General features: G+C 45.0%; 1 protein-coding gene across 7 annotated transcripts in view; it reads right to left on the reverse strand.

Moving 5' to 3' along the window:
• pcdh19 (protocadherin 19) overlaps positions 1 to 20626 on the reverse strand; it is a 51521-nt gene that overhangs the window by 26339 nt on the left and 4556 nt on the right. For 2 of the 7 annotated variants that reach the window (XM_062476160.1, XM_062476159.1), the window contains exon 2: positions 20030 to 20357. The exons of 1 other annotated variant lie outside the window; for it this stretch is intronic. In XM_062476160.1, coding sequence (XP_062332144.1) covers positions 20030 to 20357 — 328 coding nt within the window. Of the gene's footprint in view, positions 1 to 20029; positions 20376 to 20626 lie in introns of all 7 variants that reach the window. 4 more of the 7 variants (XM_062476158.1, XM_062476157.1, XM_062476162.1 and 1 more) reach the window with 3 other exon arrangements.

Here is a 20626-nt window from a genome sequence, read left to right on the forward strand (position 1 = left end):
ACAATTGGTTCCGTAGTCTGGATGCAAGTGTATTCATTGTATGGGGGCACAGGGAGCGTGCGGAGAGGGTTGGGGTTTGGGGTGCCAGGGCGGGGGGAAGGGAGGGGGACACAAGTACCAAGGAAGTTAAGCAGGTGTCAGGGAGATAGAAAAAAAGAAGAAGAAAAAACATGTCAGACGGTGGTAGCAATTTACGCATTATCTCTACCAAGGGCGATGCATCAACCATTACAATTAAACGCACATTTACACATGGAAGGGTTGCGGCAAAAAAAAATTAAGACTAATTGAAGCAGCATACTTTAACAGCAAATTATTAATTATCAGACTGTGTCCTTGTTTTGCAAGCATTAGATAAAATGCCTGTTAATTCACTGTATAATTCCTTTTTAGAGAGCAAACTACTTCATTCGCGGACTAAATCTTCCTCAAATGTGGATGGAATGGGAAAGGGTTAGATAAAAACGTGTTTTGAAAAATAAGCACTGAAAAATGAGGTCTGGAAGAGGAACGCTTTAGTTCTGTCATGGATGCAGCTTTCTAATCCCATCAAGCTGCCTGCAAACACACTCCGCTACAGCAGTGTATGACTGGAGACAGGCTTGCCCTTGGCTATATCTTTTCCCCTATACTAACCACTTACAAATAGGAAAACAGCCCAAATGTCATCTAGAGTCTGAAAACACATACGGTAACATGAACCTCTGTTACAAACAGATTGCAGATTTGATCTTCACAGTTTCAGTGTATAGGTTTAGTTTTGACTCATCGTAAGGACTTACTCATCAGTCCCCTGAGTCCATGGAGGAACTGTGACATGTAATGATCCACCACACTCTGTTGCAACTGTTGTTGATATACTCTTCCAGGACACTAAGACTCTGAACGTGCAGGTGAGGTTTTATGCTGTCAGTGGAGCAAGCCATTGGTGATTAGAAACAACAGAAGCCCTATTGTCAGGCCAGGCTTAGGAAGGCAGGACTGTGAAAGCCGTGAGGGAGAAAGAGGAAAGAGAAAGAGAGACGAGAGAGAGAGAGAGAGAGAGAGAGAGAGAGAGAGAGAGAGAGAGAGAGAGAGAGAGAGAGAGAGAGAGAGAGAAAGAGAGAGAAAGAGAGAGAAAGAGAGAGAAAGAGAGAGAAAGAGAGACAGAGGAGAGGGGCAAACTCTCTGTTGGCTGGGAAAAGGTCAATGTCTGAGGCAACTGTTTACATATGCATATATTCCTTCTTGTGTAATGCTGCAGTGAAGCTGCAGAGCAGGGGAGATTCTGTTTCTCTGTTGATTTGGTCATGTAGTCACTGTGTGTGTGTGTGTGTGTGTGTGTCTGTGTGCATGACCAAGAAGACATGAGAGAGCTGAGCAGATCTCTCATCCTACACCCCCTGTTCCAACAACCAACAACAGAGAAGAAAGACGCTCACCCTCAAGCCTTTCACACTCTCTCTGCACACACACACACACACACACATACACACACACACACACACACACAGACAGACAGAGCGTCTCCCTTTTCCCCCTCTCCAAAAAGCGCCCGACAAGCTCCCATTTGCACGCCTGTGCCGGCACCCCCACCAATGCTGCTGCTTCGAACAGCACCTTCGGCATTCCAGGTCTGCACCCTGCACTTCTAAGTAGCTCCGCTTCGCTCTGTGTGGCACCCTCGACAATGGTGACACAGACCACCACAGCCCCTGCTACAGTGGGAGAGGATTTATCCCCGGTGTTTACCACCCCAGAGAGGGAGGAAATGCTCCTCAGCCTCTGTTGGGTTGCCAAACCCTCCACCAACCCCCCCCACTTCGCCTCCCCCGTTATAGAATTTCCCATAGATCCTCTGCCATCTGCTAGATTATAGATTTGTCTCTTCCCTTGGAAAAGGCAGGGTCCCTCTGGGGGGGATCAGCGATAAACAGGGTGAAGGAGCGCCCCGGGCACACCCATGCTTGTGGATGAGATTACATTTTCTATTTCTGCTTGCTAAAAGGAGCCATGATGATGAATACGAGGAGTTGTTACCATTTAATATCAACTGGCTCCCCTGCAAACTCAAATTATAGGCAATCAATCGTGACAAGGGGGCACAAGACAAATAACCTGTCACGTTCTCTGCATCATTTCACTTTATCACTTGTCAATTCAGCCCAAACTCAATTTGCCCAATTGGGAATCAATCTTATTATGAACATGAGTGATTTCTGAGAGAAAATGTTGTAATGGCTTTTTAAAGCTGCACTGGATTGAGCATTTTACATTGCTTTGTTTGTCTGCAGATACTACTGTATTTTAAATGGGAAAGAGACAGTGATGAATATAAATCCGAGACTATCATGAGAATGGCCTTGACCACGTGTGAAGCCCTTGCATTGTTTAGACGGATGGCAAGACAGGAGGAAACACAATGAAACAGATACGTACGTCAACAGAACACCACCTCCTGCCTCAGCCTCATCCTCCCTCTCCCTTCTCTCTCTTTCTCTCTCTCTCTCTTTCTCTCTCTCTCTCTCTCTCTCTCTCTCTCTCTCTCTCTCTCTCACACTCTCTCTCTCTCTTCATCTCACTTCTTTCCCGTGTGAAACAAAACAAATATTTACCCATTCTGTGGAAAACAATCACCGGCTGCTCTAATAAACTGAGGGGAAAAAGGCTGGGGTATTTTGAGTTATTTCCCTGCTCTGCCTTTGTGTTAGCCAGAGATAGGGAAGCAGATCATGCCCTTGTGTTTTATCCTGTAACTTACTCAATAGCCTGGGACAGGCTTCCTCACACTCAGCCCTATAGACTCCATTTGAGTGCAGTCAGAGGAGATGTGATTAATTATACATACATTAATAGCAACAGCATTCATTATTCATGAGGTCTTCAACGTCAAAGCTATTTTCCTCTCTTTCAGGATGATGAAAAGATTTTAAATAATAGCGCCCCCCCCCCCCCACCCCAACCCCCCGCACCCCCACCCCCCTTGCAGACGTCTGCATTCCAGCGCATTCGGCCAAGGCTGGGTTTTAGCGTTGCCTGTTGTCGTACGAGGGAATCGCTGTTCCACCCCACTGAACCCCTGTTGCTACGTGCCAGTCATGAGAGCAGCAAAGTAGCACCTGTGTTGTTGTCCGTTTTGCCTTTGTGGCAACATGGAAATTAGACACAGGCAATGTTTCTACTGAGAATAGGGAGCCATCATGTCTCACTCTCAACAGCTTCAAACCATGGACGTCAGGATGGGGAGGTGGTTACATCTGACACCTGTGGTTTCAAGCCTGTGTGCGTGCATGTGTGTGTCAAAGCTTACTTTTATCAACCCTGTCTTTTTGAAAAGAGAAAATAAATCAATGAGATTAAGATTTAGCGTTTTACATACAGTACTTAAAGTGGGAGGGAGAGAGAGAGAGAGAAAAAACTTGGCTATCACATAGCTTTTTCCAAAGGATAAATCGGCTTACTTTTCTTTAAGCTTGCAGAACCTAATCAAACTCCAATAGTAGAAACTTCCCCTCCGGCGAGTCCCGGGGGGTTTTCCTTAATTTGGATGTCAGGATGAAAACTTTTCACACCCTTCCTCCTAAACTCCGGCAGCGTCCGCTTGGCGTCACCTGAGAAATGTGGGTAGCACATCTCTGCACAGGCTTTGTCAAAAGAAATACGGAGTATTTAATCCACACAGATTTGCTAGGCTTTCAGTCCTTCAGGCAATAAGCATGACAAACAGGAACTGTTATTGTAGCAGCCATTTTAGCCTTCCAAGTGAATTAACAGGAAGCACTTTTTGAATGTTCTCAATTTTGGCATATCTTTTAAACACTGTTCAACAGAGGAGGGGCCACTGTTATTTAATCTAATAGTTCCCAAATATTTGTTGAATGTTCCCCGTCAGTAAAGCAAAACCTTGCATGGAACAAATTAAAGCATCTCTTCCACAGTCTTAAGTCTCAGAAATCAAGTATACGTCTACTGCTACTCTGTGTGTACAGTGTAATTCATTCATTTCAGTTACAGAGAACAACTCAGTCAGTCTGTTGTTGAAGTAAATTGACCTTAGTGGTTTGCACATTATTGTTCTTGAAAAAAAGATACTGACAGGACACAACACTTGCTTGAGTCCAAGTTTGTTTACTAGTAAGCTGTAAATTCAGGACTTCCTGCCTAGTTGTGGGTGTATTTCAACTGTGTGACACAATATGGAGTAGTGGAGTCATGAGATGGTACCTTTGGCCTGTGTTTTCCCCAAATGGCTGGCGGGCGGCAGACAAGCTTTCTACCGCAGCCGCCCCCTCTCCATCTTCCCATCTCTTTCTTTCTCCCTCTCGTGCGCTCTCTCTCTCTCTTTCTCTCTCTCCCAGCTCCATCACCATGACAAGGCATCTTTCCAGACATTTTTGTTGGATGGAGATTTGCGGCAGCTCATTACAGACTGGGAGGCTCTGTGAGCGGATGCACTCACTCTGAGATGGATTGAGTCGGTCTCGTTATTGACATGCCTTAATCTGACACTCGGTAAAGGCATGAGTCACCGCCTCCAGACCAGGCCGAGACACTCAGGCAAACAGGAAGGCAGCACCCTGAATACAGGTGGAACTTCATCAGTACTCATTAATCCTGCAAACCAGGCCACTCACTCAAACAAACGATGTTTACACTGAGCTCGGTCTGGCCAGAGGGCTGATGGAACCCTGCTAGGGCACGTGTGCTAGTTCTAAGACCCAAAGCACAAACACACAGGTACACACACACAATATCTGCACACAATGTCTGCATTAAACCAGTTACCAGACCTCTGTCTGGTGGATAAGAGGCAGGCCTCAGAGCAGTGGTAGATGTGTAGGGTGTGATGCTGTGAGGGTCATCAGACATAAGAGCTTAGGCCAGATGGGCATAAATCCTGGTCTCCAACCACAACAAGGCTACTCCAATCAGGGATCCAGTAATGGAGCGCTAGTTAGCTTGTTGATCCTGTTTGCCGGTGGTTACATGTGATGCACATCTGGTGCTCATTTTCAGGATGGCCTTTCTAGGCATCTGTCAGCAGCGGGATTGACGAGAGCGCATTAGCTCCGAGCACGTCACATCTGCAGGATGGGGTGGAGTGTGTGTGTGTGTGTGTGTGTGTGTGTGGGGGGGGGGGGGCAGGGCCACAACAGACAACCAACAGGGCATAACACACCAAATATCATCTCTACCGGTCAGCCAGCCTCTTCAGCATTATTATTAGTTGCACACTGTCTAGTTATCTCATGTGATAAACACATTTGTGTTGTTTCAGCACTTGCAGTGTTTACAGACGTAAGCGTGACAATGATGGCTGTTAATAGTGACAACATGACAAGAAGACCACGGTGCTGGTCTGTTTATACTGTAAATGCACAATTAAACAATCTACAAGCCGTACAATGGGCTTGCAGGGAGGTGGACACACACACACACATGCAGCAGTCTCAGTGGGGGAGTCGGGCAGAGTGGGGCCTGCTGTCGACTCCGTCAGAGAGCAGAAGAGAAGCAGCTTGAGAGCGTGCCCGGCAAAGAGGGGGCCAGATGCGGCGGGCTTGACCCGCTGGTACACCGGGGGAGGGGGGAGGGGGGGGGCGGGCAGGGGGATTCCAGCAGCTGAAACACACAGGGATTAGCTCCGACTTCATTTAATTTAATTTATATTAGGGCCGTCTTTGGGGGGAAAACAGTTTTTTTGACTCAGAGAGGGAGAGAGAGAGAGAGAGAGAGAGAGAGAGAGAGAGAGAGAGAGAGAGAGAGAGAGAGAGAGAGAGAGAGAGAGAGAGAGAGAGAGAGAGAGAGAGAGAGAGAGAGAGAGAGAGAGAGAGAGAGAGAGAGAGAGAGAGAGAGAGGGACATGAGGAAGGACAGACAGGAAATCCAGGGCCGTTGAAAACAACAACAGACGGCAGGCCTCCCCTTGACCCCCTCTCTCCCACCGCTGCTGGTTCCAAAGGGGACAGAGGACACAGCCCACCGCGGCCTCAACACGTCCTGTACTGTCTTCACTCATGCCTGCTGCTGTCTGACTGCTCTGCCTAGACATAATGAAGTCCCTGCAGTCGCTTTGAAATGAATAAGACACCCGACGAAACCCCTCTCCTCACCTTGACTTCTTGAGGTTTAGGTTGGTTGAGGGGCAGTTCTATGGGCATATGTGAAGCCCTCTGTGACATGCTTGCGTGTAAAAAGGGCTATACAAATAAATTTGATTTGATTTGATTTGAAATGAAGACCTGAAATCCGTTTGTTATGCTGCCGTAAACAACATGTCGTAATTGTTGTTGCTTATCTGAGCTGTCTGAAAGCAACTGAGAGAAGGAGGGAGTCTTCGACATACACAGCATGGTTATCAGTGGAGAACGTATCTTAGGGGTGGATGTTTATCTGTTTTGATGTAGATTGGGGGAGTTAGTCTTTGTCTCAGCGCAGCAGTGAATAATGTTATTCATTTTTCCATATTCATGGCTTTGTGATTAACAGCCAATCTAATTCCTCGCAGGCTGATGTAGTTTGATATCCTACGGCAGAGCGATCCTTTTATTTACCCAGAGACATATAATATGCGTTTTACTTGTAATCTGGGGAATTAATGAAATGAAAAGCGTGCGAAATCTGCACACAATAGAATAACTTCTTCTTTTCTTTGTGCAGCCTGGAAGTCGACTTCCACTGTTAAGTTGTGGAAGGAAAGGAGCAATCTCGGAAATGAGCGCCAGTAAAGAACTATATCTCTGCCTTCCTGCGATTTTCCATAACCCTGAATAATTTGCTTATTGTGTGCAGCCATCGCTCTACCACAGCTAAAGGTGGCAGTCACTGGAAGGCCTCTACTCTGTCCTGGCCAGGTGACAGGCCCGCTAAAGGAGATCATCTACCGTGGACAGGGAGAGGGGGTTTTGTTTCAAGAAGATCTAAACAACGTCAAACAAGGGAACGCTGTACTACCATGGCTATGGCCGCTAACACCATGCAACTGTTCAAAGACTCTCGAGCACTTGCAAAATACTGTTCACTGGCAGCTTCTCTTTTCTCCGCTTCTGTTCTTTATCCCCCTCAAAAGATGTTACTGTGGGAAATGTCAAAGAAAAAAGGGGAAGAGAAGTAATCTTGGGCTCTTTTTGATCGCAACTGGAATAATTGGGCCCCTCTTAGGCTCATTACATGAGTAGCACGCCAGCCAAAAGCCCGCTCCCTCTGCCCCTGCTCATTCATGTTGGAGCTTTGAGAAATATCGCTTCCTATCGTCCCTGCTCTTTATGTAATACAAAAGATGTGACACCTGAGGTCGCAGGTCCTACTTTAATGGGCAATCAGAAATCTTTGAAAATGCTCCTTTTAACTTCCTTTCTAAAACACCAATGCATGGTGTTGGAGGTGGAAACTAAAAACAGCAGGGTAATAGGGTCACTACACGTGTTACACAACATTTCTGGCTCTTGATCACTCTTTATTCGACAGTCTAGGGCCAATCATTTGCATAGGGTACTGTTTGCATGAGGGGGGCTAATTTAGGTCCATATGAACTGATGGTAATGCTCCTTGTTGATATTACAGCAGTGCAATTATTGTAACACAAATTGCTATTACTTAATTACCCAAATGAACCTAGTCTGGGCTTCGATCACCCACATTGACAGCAGCGCTGACAGGCCAGAGAGAAATGGCATGGCCGTCCCTTCAAATAAATCCAATATAATTAGCAGTGTGGTTTCCAGGGCCTATTTGATGGTAATAATTAGTGCTACTGTAGCAAAGGTCAAGCCAAACAATTTGTAGGCTTGTCTGCATAGAGATAGGGGAGAGAAGATGTTGTGAGAGCAAGGGACCTGGCATCTGGGGATCGCTGAGACCGACCTTTTACTTTATCATGTTGCCTGTGTTCCAACATCTAATAAAAGATTTCAGTTGAAAGGCTTCAAGCTAAGGAGCTGGAGAAAAGTGGTGAATACTTGAAATAGAAATAGGTGAAATAGACTTGCATTCTACCTTCCAGCTGTCCTATGCCCTGTACTGTTTGTGTTGTGTTTTAGTATCACCTTGACTTAACATCAGTAGAAAAAGAGAGACATGGAGAGAGATGGAGCTTCCCAGCCCAGGTGCAGGGTTAATGAGCTAAGGCTGAAATGGTGTCACCAGGTAAACAAGTATGCAGACTCAGAAGCACTTCTATTTCCATCTCCTCCCTCTGCTCTACACCCCTCTCCCTGGACTCCAAAATCTCTCACCAAGGATCCTCAGGATGATCCCTGCAGGGCAGCCTCACTGCGCCCTCTCCACACACCAATGAGATACAAAGCAGCTTCGCACTCAAATATAGCATCTCAAGCAACACGTACGATGGCTAGTGGTATATTGGTGCCTATTCCCTTTGCAACTCTGACAGCCAGTCAGGCCTCCAAAACAATACTTCATTAGCACTAGTGAGACAAACAAGTTTAAATTGGTGTCCCCCTTCACTCTCCTCTTATCTCTGAACATCTCATCTAAACACGTTTTCTATTTACTGATTTTGGCATGTGCCGTGTGTTAGCTACATCACAGCATGGTAGTTCAAGAAACAAGTGTTTATTAATCTGGGATGTCAGGTGGCTGAGTGGTGAGGGAATCGGGCTAGTAATCCGAAGGTTGCCTTTAGTCATTGTAAATGACTAAATGTAAATGTAAATCAGCTAAAAAAACACACCTCCATTTGCATTGGCACTTTAAAATAGAAGAAGTGTTTCAAGCCAATCTTCCAAGTTCTCATTCTGACAAAATAAAATAATATATATCTTTTTTTTCATATCAATACATTTCCTGAAAGGACTAAGATAATTGTTTGCAAAACAAAACAGTGGGTGTATTTTTGTGGAGGCTGTGCATTTATTAACAAGATAAACTTGAGGAAATGTGCTAATTTCAGACCTTGGCTTTGATCCTCATGCCTCTGACATTGAAGCATTTATGCATTCCCATTTGGGTTTAAATGCACGGTTTCCTTTAATAAGTGCTGGGGCAATAGTGTCAAATGGAGTTACTCGGTATGCATGTGAAGGTGATTATAAAGGCTAGAAGCATTCAGCTTATAAAGAACAGCTGGACATCCCCTTATGGTCCTATATTTAGTCCAGATTTACATACAGTCCACAGTTAGTGGGGTACGTTGGAGGTTGTTATAATCCATTTGCCTTCATGACTTTAGAGGTTTAGAATGGTCAATTGGGATTTTCATTGATCTCACTTGTTTGATCAGCAATCTCCGTGGCACAAACACATAAATACGCGTCAGTACTGGGTGACTGGGAGCCCTCCACCCCCATGTTTGCTAAGAAGTGTTGAGGGAGGCACTGATAAGCAGCCCCTTATCCTTTTAAAGACGCTCCCATAATCCTCCGGGGGGGGGGGGGGGGGACTACAGCTTTAAGAGACTTAGTCTGGATTATGGCTGGTCCTCCAAATTAAACCAAAAGTCATCTTTCTGCAGTTGCTCATGCAGGCTGGCTCTGACCCTAGTCACTAGGCTTGGCGTGTCCCACCAAAACAGACCAATTTGAGTGGGCTCTGATAAATTAAAAAAATCCCGCTCCGTTGACAACCCAAAACCCTCAGGTACCACACCCGCCAAGCCCGGTCCCTGCCCATCCAAATCCCCCCCTGTTCCTTTTCTCTGCCCATGCCCAGCTGCTCTCCTGTGACTGCCCAGCCATTGTCTTCCATTCTCTTCACCTGGCACCACTAGCCTCCCAGCTTAGCTCCAAACAACACTGTCAGCCAGGGCGAGGCTGTCCTGTCCCTGTTGTCGTTGCTACTACTCACAGCAAAACAAGGCCAAATCTGGGGCTTAGTGGCTACAATAATCATTACCGAGGAGCAAGTAAATGAAAAGTCACTCCCCTCTGTAGCCCTTCCCCCAATAGTGTTGTGTCTGGTTTTCTTTAGGAATAGACTCTTTTCTGTTAGGAATAACAGAAAGAAAAGCTCACAAGCAAACACACTGGTCAGGCAATGGTTTTTTAAGGGCTATTGTAGGCAAGGGGCCACTAAACACCACTGAAACTAGATTCAAGATGTTCTAGGAATATTTTTGGGGGGTTTTATTTTTTTAAAGGAAATTACAAACAGTATGGAGTGTGCAATGGAGGGTTCAAATCGATCCCAGTGCAACCATCTCCATTCCCATTCCTAGACAAAGGACAAAGGACAAAGTACCCCAACAGTGCAATAACATTACTCATGCAACATGAAGCTATATTAACATCCCTGGATAGCACCAGTGATGCTCTCAAAAAAACTACATTCACATGATATATGTGAGAAAGTGACATTGTTTTAATTAGGATGAAGTTTGGGTGTTTGAGTAAAACATTAACCTTCCTTCGAAATATTCCAGACTGTGTGTGTGTGCGTGTACATGTGCATCTGTGCGACTGCGTGGGTGTGTGCGCTTGGGTGTGGGTGTGTGTATGTGTGTGTACTATTAACAGCCCTGTCAGCCCGGTTTAATATAATGATCCCTCAGCACTTGGGTAGGATCAGAGCGAGCGAGCACAACTCCATGGTGACCCTGCCACCATGCTCCCTGGAGGGACATTAAACCCCCATCATTACAGTACAGAAACAAGCTGTAGTCTCCCATGGCACCACTAGGGGCGCTCTCCCTTGCACTCTAGCTCCCTCTAAGGCCAGTCTAAGAACAGCTGGTGGGGCAGAGGGGAGCAAGGGAAGTTGAGGGCTCTTGTTGAAACCCACTGCGCTCGCAACAGCTAAGCACGTCGGAGCCAGAGCGCTTTCATTCATTAACTCGGTCACTTGTGCAGCGGGATGTCAAACGGTGTACGTGACAGGAAACCCAAAGACTGACATCCTATTGTGTTGCACCGACACTGGCTGGGATGCGGAGCGTTGCTGTCTGACGACATGAGCGAGGTGATAAAAGCGATGTAGTTATGAATTCCAGAGCTAGACAACCATAGCCATTATCATTATTGCCCCTTTCAGCTGCCCTGCTCAGTTGAAAGTGTGTATTTAATCTATTCAGAGGCACACATTCTTGTCTTTCTAACTTGACCTGATATAACTCAACCCAGGAAACAGTTTCCCTGTCTCCCAGTAAACAAGATACTGTATGGGCGTAAACAATATGTCATAGGGGCCTCTCTCCAAAGCCCTAATCCAAGGAAAACAATTCGGAGCAAAACAAGGCCCACTTGAATTGCTTTCAGAACTAGATAATCAAAATGCTAAACAGACATTGAAGAAGAAAAAAGTAAACCGATTTCTAAAAACAAATCCCTTACTCGTAACATCAGCATTTCCCCACGGAAACGTGCATTTGTCAGTGTGTTTCGCTCGCTAACGCTGTAGTATCCCATCAAACAATCCTGCACAGCCAGTGGGATATTCTGAATACGTACTATAGCATTGTGCATCAGAATCACTGCTCAGAGCCTCGACATCATGAATAAGAAAGAGAACCAGGCATTGTAACAATGTGACACATTAAGGCTCCCCACCATCTCCTTAGACAGAGTGACAAAAAGAAAGGGTGGAGGAGGGAGAGAGAGAGAGACACCGAGAGGGAGAGAGAGAACGACAGAGGTTAAGGGAAGAGAAAAAAGTAAGATGAGAAAGACAGATGAGGTCTGAGACGATGGTCGTGGTATTGATGGCGCGGGCAGAGACTCCGAGGGGGACGGGGGCCCCTCTGAGAGGCCTATGGCTAGTCATAACCCATTAGGCAGGTCGGGAGAGAGTGCTACAACTCATTACATGCATTGCCTCCTGTTCTGTGGATGAACAATGCGCAATTACGCTAGCCTGCTGTTTCTTTAGCCTTAGCCTGCCTGCCTCTGAGCCTGCAGCTATCGCTGTAGCTAGGCTACAAACCGGCTCCGCTGTCATCATACAGCTACAGTGTATTGTATGCTACGCAAATAAATGAAATTAAATATGTTCTGCATTCCTCAAAAGACAGAAACAAAAAGTCAGTTACACCACTATAATACACTAATCTCAAAAATATGTATTGTCCCTGTATAGAATTAAATAGATAACTGGATTATTATATTATTCCCAAATTAAATGATGCACATTTCTTGTTCCTATATTGAAGGCAGGTAAAGTGGCAATAACGTGTGATCAAACATGACTGAAATTGCATGGCTACAGTGACATATACCTCTGCACTGCAGTGGCTAAATAGGACATTTATATTTCTCCAATCTTTCTCTGCAGTTCTTTCCACCAATTATGCAGAAGTTGACATTTAATCTGATAGTGAAGATGCTAACTAACATCCTTCTACTTCCTCTTGTTTTAGGCAAAAAGCAGGACACTTGGAAAGGTCACTCTTCCCTAGTGTTGGAGTTAGGTGCCTGGAAAGACCATCTTTCCACTGACCCTGCTTCTCACAATGACCCTGCTTCTCACAATGACCCTGCTTCTCACAATGACCCTGCTTCTCACAATGAGCATTGTGACATTCCACTGTATCTCTCCCCCACTTCTCAATCACTCTAACAACACAGTATCACCATCTATTATTGAGGTTATTATTGAGAACCCCCCTTAGAAAGAGTAGTGAGAGTATATAAATATTTCTTAACTGGCAAGGCAACAGAGGACTGTGCAAAAATATATACAAGTTATATCGTTATCCATGAATTTTAATTAATACCTTTCCACTCTACACATTTCGACAAAATGAATTTTTGTGCACTCAAATAATGATGGTCATTATATTAAGTCATAATTACTTTTTTTTCATGCTCTTTCTCACGATTGGAAATAGCTTGGTTTGGTTGTTCCTCACACATTGGATATGAAAAGAATTATCTTAATTTCCCTAAAGAGCCTAAAAGTCCCTTGTCACTTGATAGTATTCGGCCGAGGGGCGCAAACATACTGGAGGGGAGTCTACTATCTTCAGTCCCATGATGAAACAGCTCTGAATGGTAAACAACACCTTATACTTGTATATGTTTACTGTATGCCCACCATAGTAAAATCCTTGGTTGTGTACACTTACTTACTTACTACCGATTAAACTTGATTATTATTCTAAAATACAGGTATATACGGGGAAAAAAAGTCTGTATCTTGGACTGAGTGTATACTATAGAATAACATATTCTGAATGTGTCCTACAGTCCGAATATACAGTAACCTTTCCTCCAGGCAATAACAAGAGGCGCGGCTCATGTTTAAGAATGTAGGCCGACCTTTTGTCTCCTATTAATTTAACTGCAGGCGTTTTTAAACGCTAGCAGCCAAATCTGTGTTAATGAGAGATGAGCTTAGGAGAGACAAAAATCATTTAATGAAGTTATTTTCTCCCTCTCCTGCAGCTTTCACTTCCATTTGGGCTTCAACCAGACCTGTTCACCTTTATTAGGCCTGCCATCTTGTTTCCTCTCCCAACAAAGAAATCCTACACATGAATTGTGTATACAAAACTGTGAAATGCTTTACAAAGCACTTGATCCTGTGCTTCTCTTAAATGAGACGGGATTGGGCTAAACCAGTACGGTGGATTTCCATCATACCAAGCAACAGACAGCCGCGGGAATTCTCATGAGCCAAATGCACAACATTTTAGATCTTACGAAAGATTAAAATGAGATTAAGATGCATTCATGCTCTTACAGTGGGGCAAAGCTTGTCTACCGTGTTCATTCATTTAAAGGATTTCAACAGGAATGTCATTTTTGATAGTTATGATCCATCCAGGGCCATCTTTAGAATACTGACTGCAGCAGTATATACTGAGTTAAAGTACAGACGGATACTAGACATTTAATAGCTCAAAGGTATGTTTCCTCAACATGCTGCCCTGAGACCTGCCTAAGGAGATACTCGAGATAGCCCAAGACCGGCAGTGAAGGAAAATGGAGTGTGGCATATTTGTGTCATAGGGTTTAATTTGAGAAATAAAAACAGTGCTGCAGGAAACTCATTTAAATGGGTAATTATGTCCAAACCAACGTTGCTAGAAGGGCTTAACAAGGTGCATAATGATGTTCTCCTTCCCTGGCGATAAACATCACCATGTCAATTTCCTTCATTCCATTTATTCTGGTGGCCTCTACTCTCCTTGTTTGTGTTGAAAATGCCAGGACAGGCCCAACACCATTAGAAACTCACATGTCCAAGATGGACACTGGATGCGTTCAACATGATGCTAGATTATGATTACTATTTGTTGAGGAAATATATTGAAATTGCCTGGGATTTATTAGGTTGTGTTACATTCTCCTCTAATCATGACAAACTCAAATTACTGTGTTTCTCTGGTGTGGAACACAGCTAAGGATGTGGGAAATAATATGTGTATCATCTGATTTTCTTTTAATTTGGGGTATTTTGGGCAAAAATCTGATTAAGATCATACCACTAAAGATCACATGTTGAACAAGACACTGTAGGAAAGTAATTATAGCAATTGTATTGTTCTTTTGGTATGAGAACAACCTTTAAATATACTAAAGCAATTTATTTGCTTGAATTTCAAAAACTTCACTATCACGATTCAATCAAATCAAAGCAAGGAAGTGCTGATATTCTAAACTCTGCAACCATCTGATGTTTGCTATTTGGACTCCCATAGCTTTAGGGCACAGCATGTGCATGCAACATTTTTGGGTGAGTAGCTATTTACACTTCATCAACTGAAATGCACATCTTTGTGGAGGTACTGACTCTGAACCGAAAATGTTGTTTAGGAGGTAGAGCAATAAGAGAACATGCTGAATTACTTGTAGAAAATGAATGGTCTCTTTCCCTCTTTCTCTCTTCCTGACGTGCATAGCCCTCTTTCATCAGATATGGTTAGGCCGGGACTACAGTGACATGTGTATGTCAGGCCCTGTCACTCATGTCTGATTTGACACCTCAGCTGTTGCCTGCACGCTCTGATCTCAACAAGAGGGCAACAGTCCAGAGGCTTCAAGAGTCCTGGTTGGCTGCCTCAGGTTGGTTTGACATATTTACAGTACCTCCCCCACATAGAAAAGAACGCCCAGTGATGGCAGGTCAAGGCTATATAAACCCAACCAAGGGCATGGCTGCCATTCCTTGTAAACCCTGTGTAGACACGTCGAATAGGACAACGTCAGTATATCAGACAGTGGCCCCTCCCTCACAGTGGTTCATCATGAGAGCGACGGTAAAACTACACACCATAACAACGCCACTGTGTGCATGAATGTCACTGTGTTCCTCATCTGTCAGCGTGACTGACACTTTATTTGTTTTGACAAAAAAGAAACACTTGAGGCTCAGCACGCTTTAAAGTCTCTGGCATACAAACACAACCTTTCTTGATAATTCCCAGGCTCCTCTGCCAGGACTCAATCAGCGTGCATCGGAAAGGGTCGAAGATAAGATGCAGCTCTCTCACTAAACTCAGAAGAGAACACATTAAAGCCAGTGTAGTACACCCGCAACTCTTTCAGCAGATAAAACGTTCAGGCCTCCACGAATCAGCAGCCTCTATGTGTGAGAGATCTGGGTTTCCCCCTCTTCCCCAAACAACTCTTCTCTTCCTTGTCATGATAGGGAGAGGACACCTCTTACTGAAAGTGTTTGAATAGCACTCTCCTGAGCTCAATGGAGTCTTTGCAGAAAGCCTTGACGTTTGAGACGGCATGCTGTGACCTTTACTTTATCTTGTCTGGGATTTAGGGTGATTAATTGGATTAGTCTGATGAAATTTAGAGAAATACAAAAAGGCTGTCTGTTTAAATGGGAGTCAAAAATCTCATTCTCCACATAGTGCTCATCACATGTGCCAAATATCTCAGTGGCTTAAAAGGAAAGCGACCAGATTAAAGAAGACAGACTCTGGAAAACTAAAATGTGATGGGGAAACGAAGGGCTTAGATTGTCAGAACACAACAAAAGACATCAAGATCACAGGCTACCGAAGCTACTTGAGTTTGTATAATACCACTCAACCAGATCCATCACTCTCATGAAAGCCAATGGGTCACGGGATGTGAAGAACACTAGCTCAAAACAATAATGACTGCTTCGAGAAATTACAACCCAAATTGGTGAGACAAAACATCAAAAGTACCAGATCTGAGAACAAATAGCTGAAAACAGAAAACACTTTAACTTCATGTGCATGTATTTAAGACTCAGATTGGATTCTCTTCATTAAAATGTCAATGTTTCAGGGCCATGCCAAATATAGATACATACTATTTTTAAAAGCGAAAGGGAGAGAAGAAAAGTGATTGGCAGGCCAAGCAGATGTGTAGTACGTGGCGACAGCATGACATCTATTTTGCATGCTCAATATGACACAATTGAATGCATTTGCTGCATATTGTCCTGATGTGAAGTGATAGCGGGGGATTTGCAGGCAAGCTGGGACCGCTCCCTGTCGGTTTCCAACCAAGCAACATTAAAATGTCTGAACCACTAACTGGGAAAACAGCACAATTAGCATATTGCTGTGGCCACCTTTGTTTTTGTTTGTGGAGTTCCTCGAGTCACTCGGGCGGTGCTGGAAATTCAGTCAGACTGAGATTCATTAACAAAGCCAAGCTCTGAGTGCCTTCTCTACTTTGTACAAAACCCAGGAAGGCAACTGCATGGCATGCAACCATATGCTTACAGTTGCATTTCTGTTGCCATCTTTTAGGTAGCAGAATGAATGCATCTGGGAGAGGATTACTTCAATTAACATCGAACTGAACTTGTCAAAATTGGAGAGGGCTGAGGAATAAGGCTCTTTTGTAGACTTCCCACCTCAAAGAGATGTAATACTTAACATGAGGAGTGCAAAGAACACCTCCCTTTTTCCGTTTCATTTAGCACCATAATTAAACTCGATAAAATAAATCTGCAATATCTTTTTCCCCACAAGGCTAATGTCAAAGGAATCAATATCCATAAAACGTATTATCTTGCTACGTTCATTATCTGATGTCACAGGTGCAGAGAGACACAGTACACATTACCAATTCAAAAACACAAGCTAGCCAGAGGCCATTCCTTTACTGTATAATTGTCTTCTCCCACCAACTGATCTACCATAATTAAGCCATGTAAAACTGTTCTATTCTCCAGTCAACTATGTTCCTCCTGCCCAACACAAGCAGGTCAACAAAACAGTTCTCTGTGGAAGCTTTGCAGAACAACGGACAGTGTTCTGAGGGAAACCTGTTATAGTGTTGAGTTGTCTCAGGAGGGGGATACTGTACACACTGCTATTGTACCCTTTGGGACACATGTCAGTGTTGTCATGAGCAACTCTGCTCCAGTCTGCTGTTTCTCTACTGTAATGTGTATTTTGCTCTCACCCGCTACAAAGCAAGTTGGGTATCTGCTTGGTTTCTGGCGCGCCTGGTGTGTAGCTCTGGTGTGTGTGTGGTGTGATGCAATAATGGAACTACAGGGTCATCTCGGTATTCTTAGCCTTCTCACACTGCAGACCTCTAAGCTCAAAGTCAACTGGTCTCCATAAAACTTCCGTCTCCATGAGACGAAGCCTGCAATCACGGTTTTGCTTGTGAACAAATATGGAGATTATGGCAGAAAAAAAACAAGTAGGAAGGCTAAATCACAGATGATTGCAAGGTCATCCTGAGAGTGACAACAAGTATTTGGGGGGGGGGGGGGGGGGGGGGGCAGAGCAGCATCTCTAATCACAATAGTGCAGCAGCCGGTGTGTTCTAAGCAGACCTTCTGGGAGATGGATAGACTTGTGGAGTCAAGTGGTTTTCAAGTCCTGGCTTGCTCACCGTGACAAAGCTATTATCTGTCATTTCACAGCAGAGGCATTTGTTTGTCCTGCACATAAATGGCAAAAACATTACAATGACAACATCTTATTCAACAGCAGTGTCTTACAATGGAGCTACTAGCTTTTTGTAAATGTCATAAAAAAGGCTATCTTGAGCTTGCCTTCCTTTGCTTGGGGACGGGTGGATGCACACACACAAACACTCCCGGTATAAAACTCTCCATTTCTGCCTCTCTTATTGTCTACCTCACTTGCTCTCTTTCCCTCGGTCCAATTGAACGGCCTTCAGCACTTTTTTTCGATCCAGAAAAAAATATGCACGGCCTGTGGTCAAAGAGATGTTTGTCAACGTCATGTGGAACGCAGAGTGCGATGGAGCTTGCATGTTAAGTAGCCGCTGCCTTTATCAGGCCAATCAAGCGGCTCTGAGAAAATGAGAAAACGTGGTGGGGCCCAGACACCTGGCATTAAGACTCTCTCCCTCTCCTCCTCCTTCTCTCCCTCCCCCCCCTCCCTCTCTTCATCCTTCTCTATCTAGCACACTGCTCTAATACAGCCCTATCAGACACCTCCAAGCTTTGCATATGAAATCATCAAAATCAGTCCGCTGTGCTGTTTGTCTCCCTCTCCTCTTTTTCATTAAGCGAAACAAATAAAGGCTCTCTAATCCTGCAGCACAGGTGCTTTTATTGGATGCTTAAACTTCAGACACAGGCCGTTGCTACAGCTCCTACAACACTAGGCAATTCCTCTGTGCAGCTGGATTCTCCATTCTTCCCTCTGTTTCCCTTATAGTGAGGGTCGTGACCTGCATGTTTACCTTCAGGTACATGAAAAAAAATTCTCAGTGCATGAACTCAGTGCACCCTTCAATAATTTTTCTATTTTTTTCCCTACCTCCCTCTTTGTCTCTCTTTACCTCTCTCTCTCTCCCATCTAATCCAGACAGTGTCTGTAAATCAGCATGGCTGTAAGTGGGTCTTATCGACCTCTCGGGATCTATAGGTGCCCAGATCTCCCTGGATCAGCCAATCAATAGATCAATACCATTCCCATGTTTTTTGTTTTGTTTTTGGATTTTTTTTTCCTTTACTTCTCACAGTGACTGTCAACTGGAGATTGGAATCATCAATTATATGTGTGTGTGTGTGTGTGTGTGGGTGTGTGTGTGTGTGTGTGTGTGTGTACGCGGTTGTGTGCATGCATGTATGTGGAGAGGCTTTGTTTGCAGCTGTCTTCAGGAATAAGCATGGCTGTGAAAACCCTCGCCCTGTGGGACTAGGCAGACAGCAGAAGTGGGTCAGGGAGAGAAGCTGTCCAAGGACTTCAACAGACCAGTTCATAGAGCCCCAGATCTATAAACTAAAGATCAGCTGGTAGGTTTACACTGTCAGCTTGAATAGTCTTTCGGGTGAGACCTTTGCCATCTCCATCCATGCACTGAACGTCAATATGATAAACAGTATGCATGGGGGCTCAATATAGTGTGACATAGTTGTACAGAGTTACACACAGCAACCTCTGCCTTGCTCTGAACACGACGTTAAGCCGACCGGTCCTCTGGTAGACAGAGCATTTAAACAATGATTATTCTTTCTGCTAGCACCTGAAATGACATGTGGTGGAGCTGATTAGCTGGGTCAATGCATCTGGCAGGTGTTCAGACTCCTGTTCTTTTGCAATAGCTCAGCACACAAAAAACAAGTGAGGTAGGGGAAGCCAAATAATCCATTTTGTCAGGCCTCCAAATTCAGCTTGGCACAGCTCGCTCAGTCACAGGTCAGTCCCTGTGTCGCCTGTCCCTTGAAATGTCTGGATGGAATCCTCTCTCATGGCCCTATACCAGGCCACACATGGCACTTCAAATAGGCCTGGCTTCAAATGAATAGAAAATGAACCGTTACTCTGTTGATACCTGGCCTAGTATTATCTGAAACGCTCCATAATGTTCGACCTTGTAACTGGCACCAAAAATGTCAAACCCTGTGATTTAATATGTATGAGGACATTTCTCCCATCACCTCGGATCAGGTACAACAGATAAACAAAAAAATGGCATACTCACTACTTTGATAATTGACCTTCTGCACCCAATCACGAAACCGGACTCCAGAAAGTCAGCTATGCCCTTCCAGTACCTGCCTCCCCATGTCCCCAAGGATCCTCCTTTGCTCCCCCCTCCCCCACCAACTCCCCCCCCCCCCCAAATACTTGTTGTCACTCTCAGGATGACCCCCCCCCCCCTTTGCCAGGCAGTGGCAGCGCAGGTTGTAGATGGACACAGCAGATCGGAGTTGAGCGGAGAGGGTCTCACCTCTGGCAGTGGCATGCCGTTGATGATGAGGTCGGGTTGCTGGGGGCCCTGGCCGGTGAAGGCGTGCTGATAGCCGTGGTTGGGGGCGGCATTGCGCGAGTTCTGGTTCTCCACGTTGAGGAAGGTGCTCTCGGAGCGCCTGCAGCCCAGCGGCAGGCTCTGCTGGTGGTAGTCGAAGTAGTTGAGCGAGGAGGTGAGAGACGAGCAACTCACCACGTTCATCTTGTCCGTCTCCTCCACGTCGCGCGGCACCAGACGGATGTCGTTCTTGCTCAGCTTCTTCTTCTTGCTGGACTTCTTCTGGTTGCCGTAGGAGTACTCCGCCACCCTGCGCAGGTAGAAGAAACTGAACAGACTCAATAAAGCAGTGTTCTACCTTCCCCTCTCGCCCACCCATTCAGCCAGGGTCCGCCATGCCCGCCATGCCAGGGCACTGACCGCCGAGATGCCAGACGTGCGCTCATTGGCCGTGTCCAAGAGAGGAAGTTCACACTCTGCTGCTCTTCCTCTCCCGGCCACCAATGGAGCCGTCCAAGCTCATTTGTTTGCATTTGCATGCTTTGCAAGTCACCATGTCACAAACAATCACACACAATG

Source organism: Osmerus eperlanus, chromosome 13 (assembly GCF_963692335.1).
Source record: "Osmerus eperlanus chromosome 13, fOsmEpe2.1, whole genome shotgun sequence".
NCBI classification, from domain to species: domain Eukaryota; kingdom Metazoa; phylum Chordata; class Actinopteri; order Osmeriformes; family Osmeridae; genus Osmerus; species Osmerus eperlanus.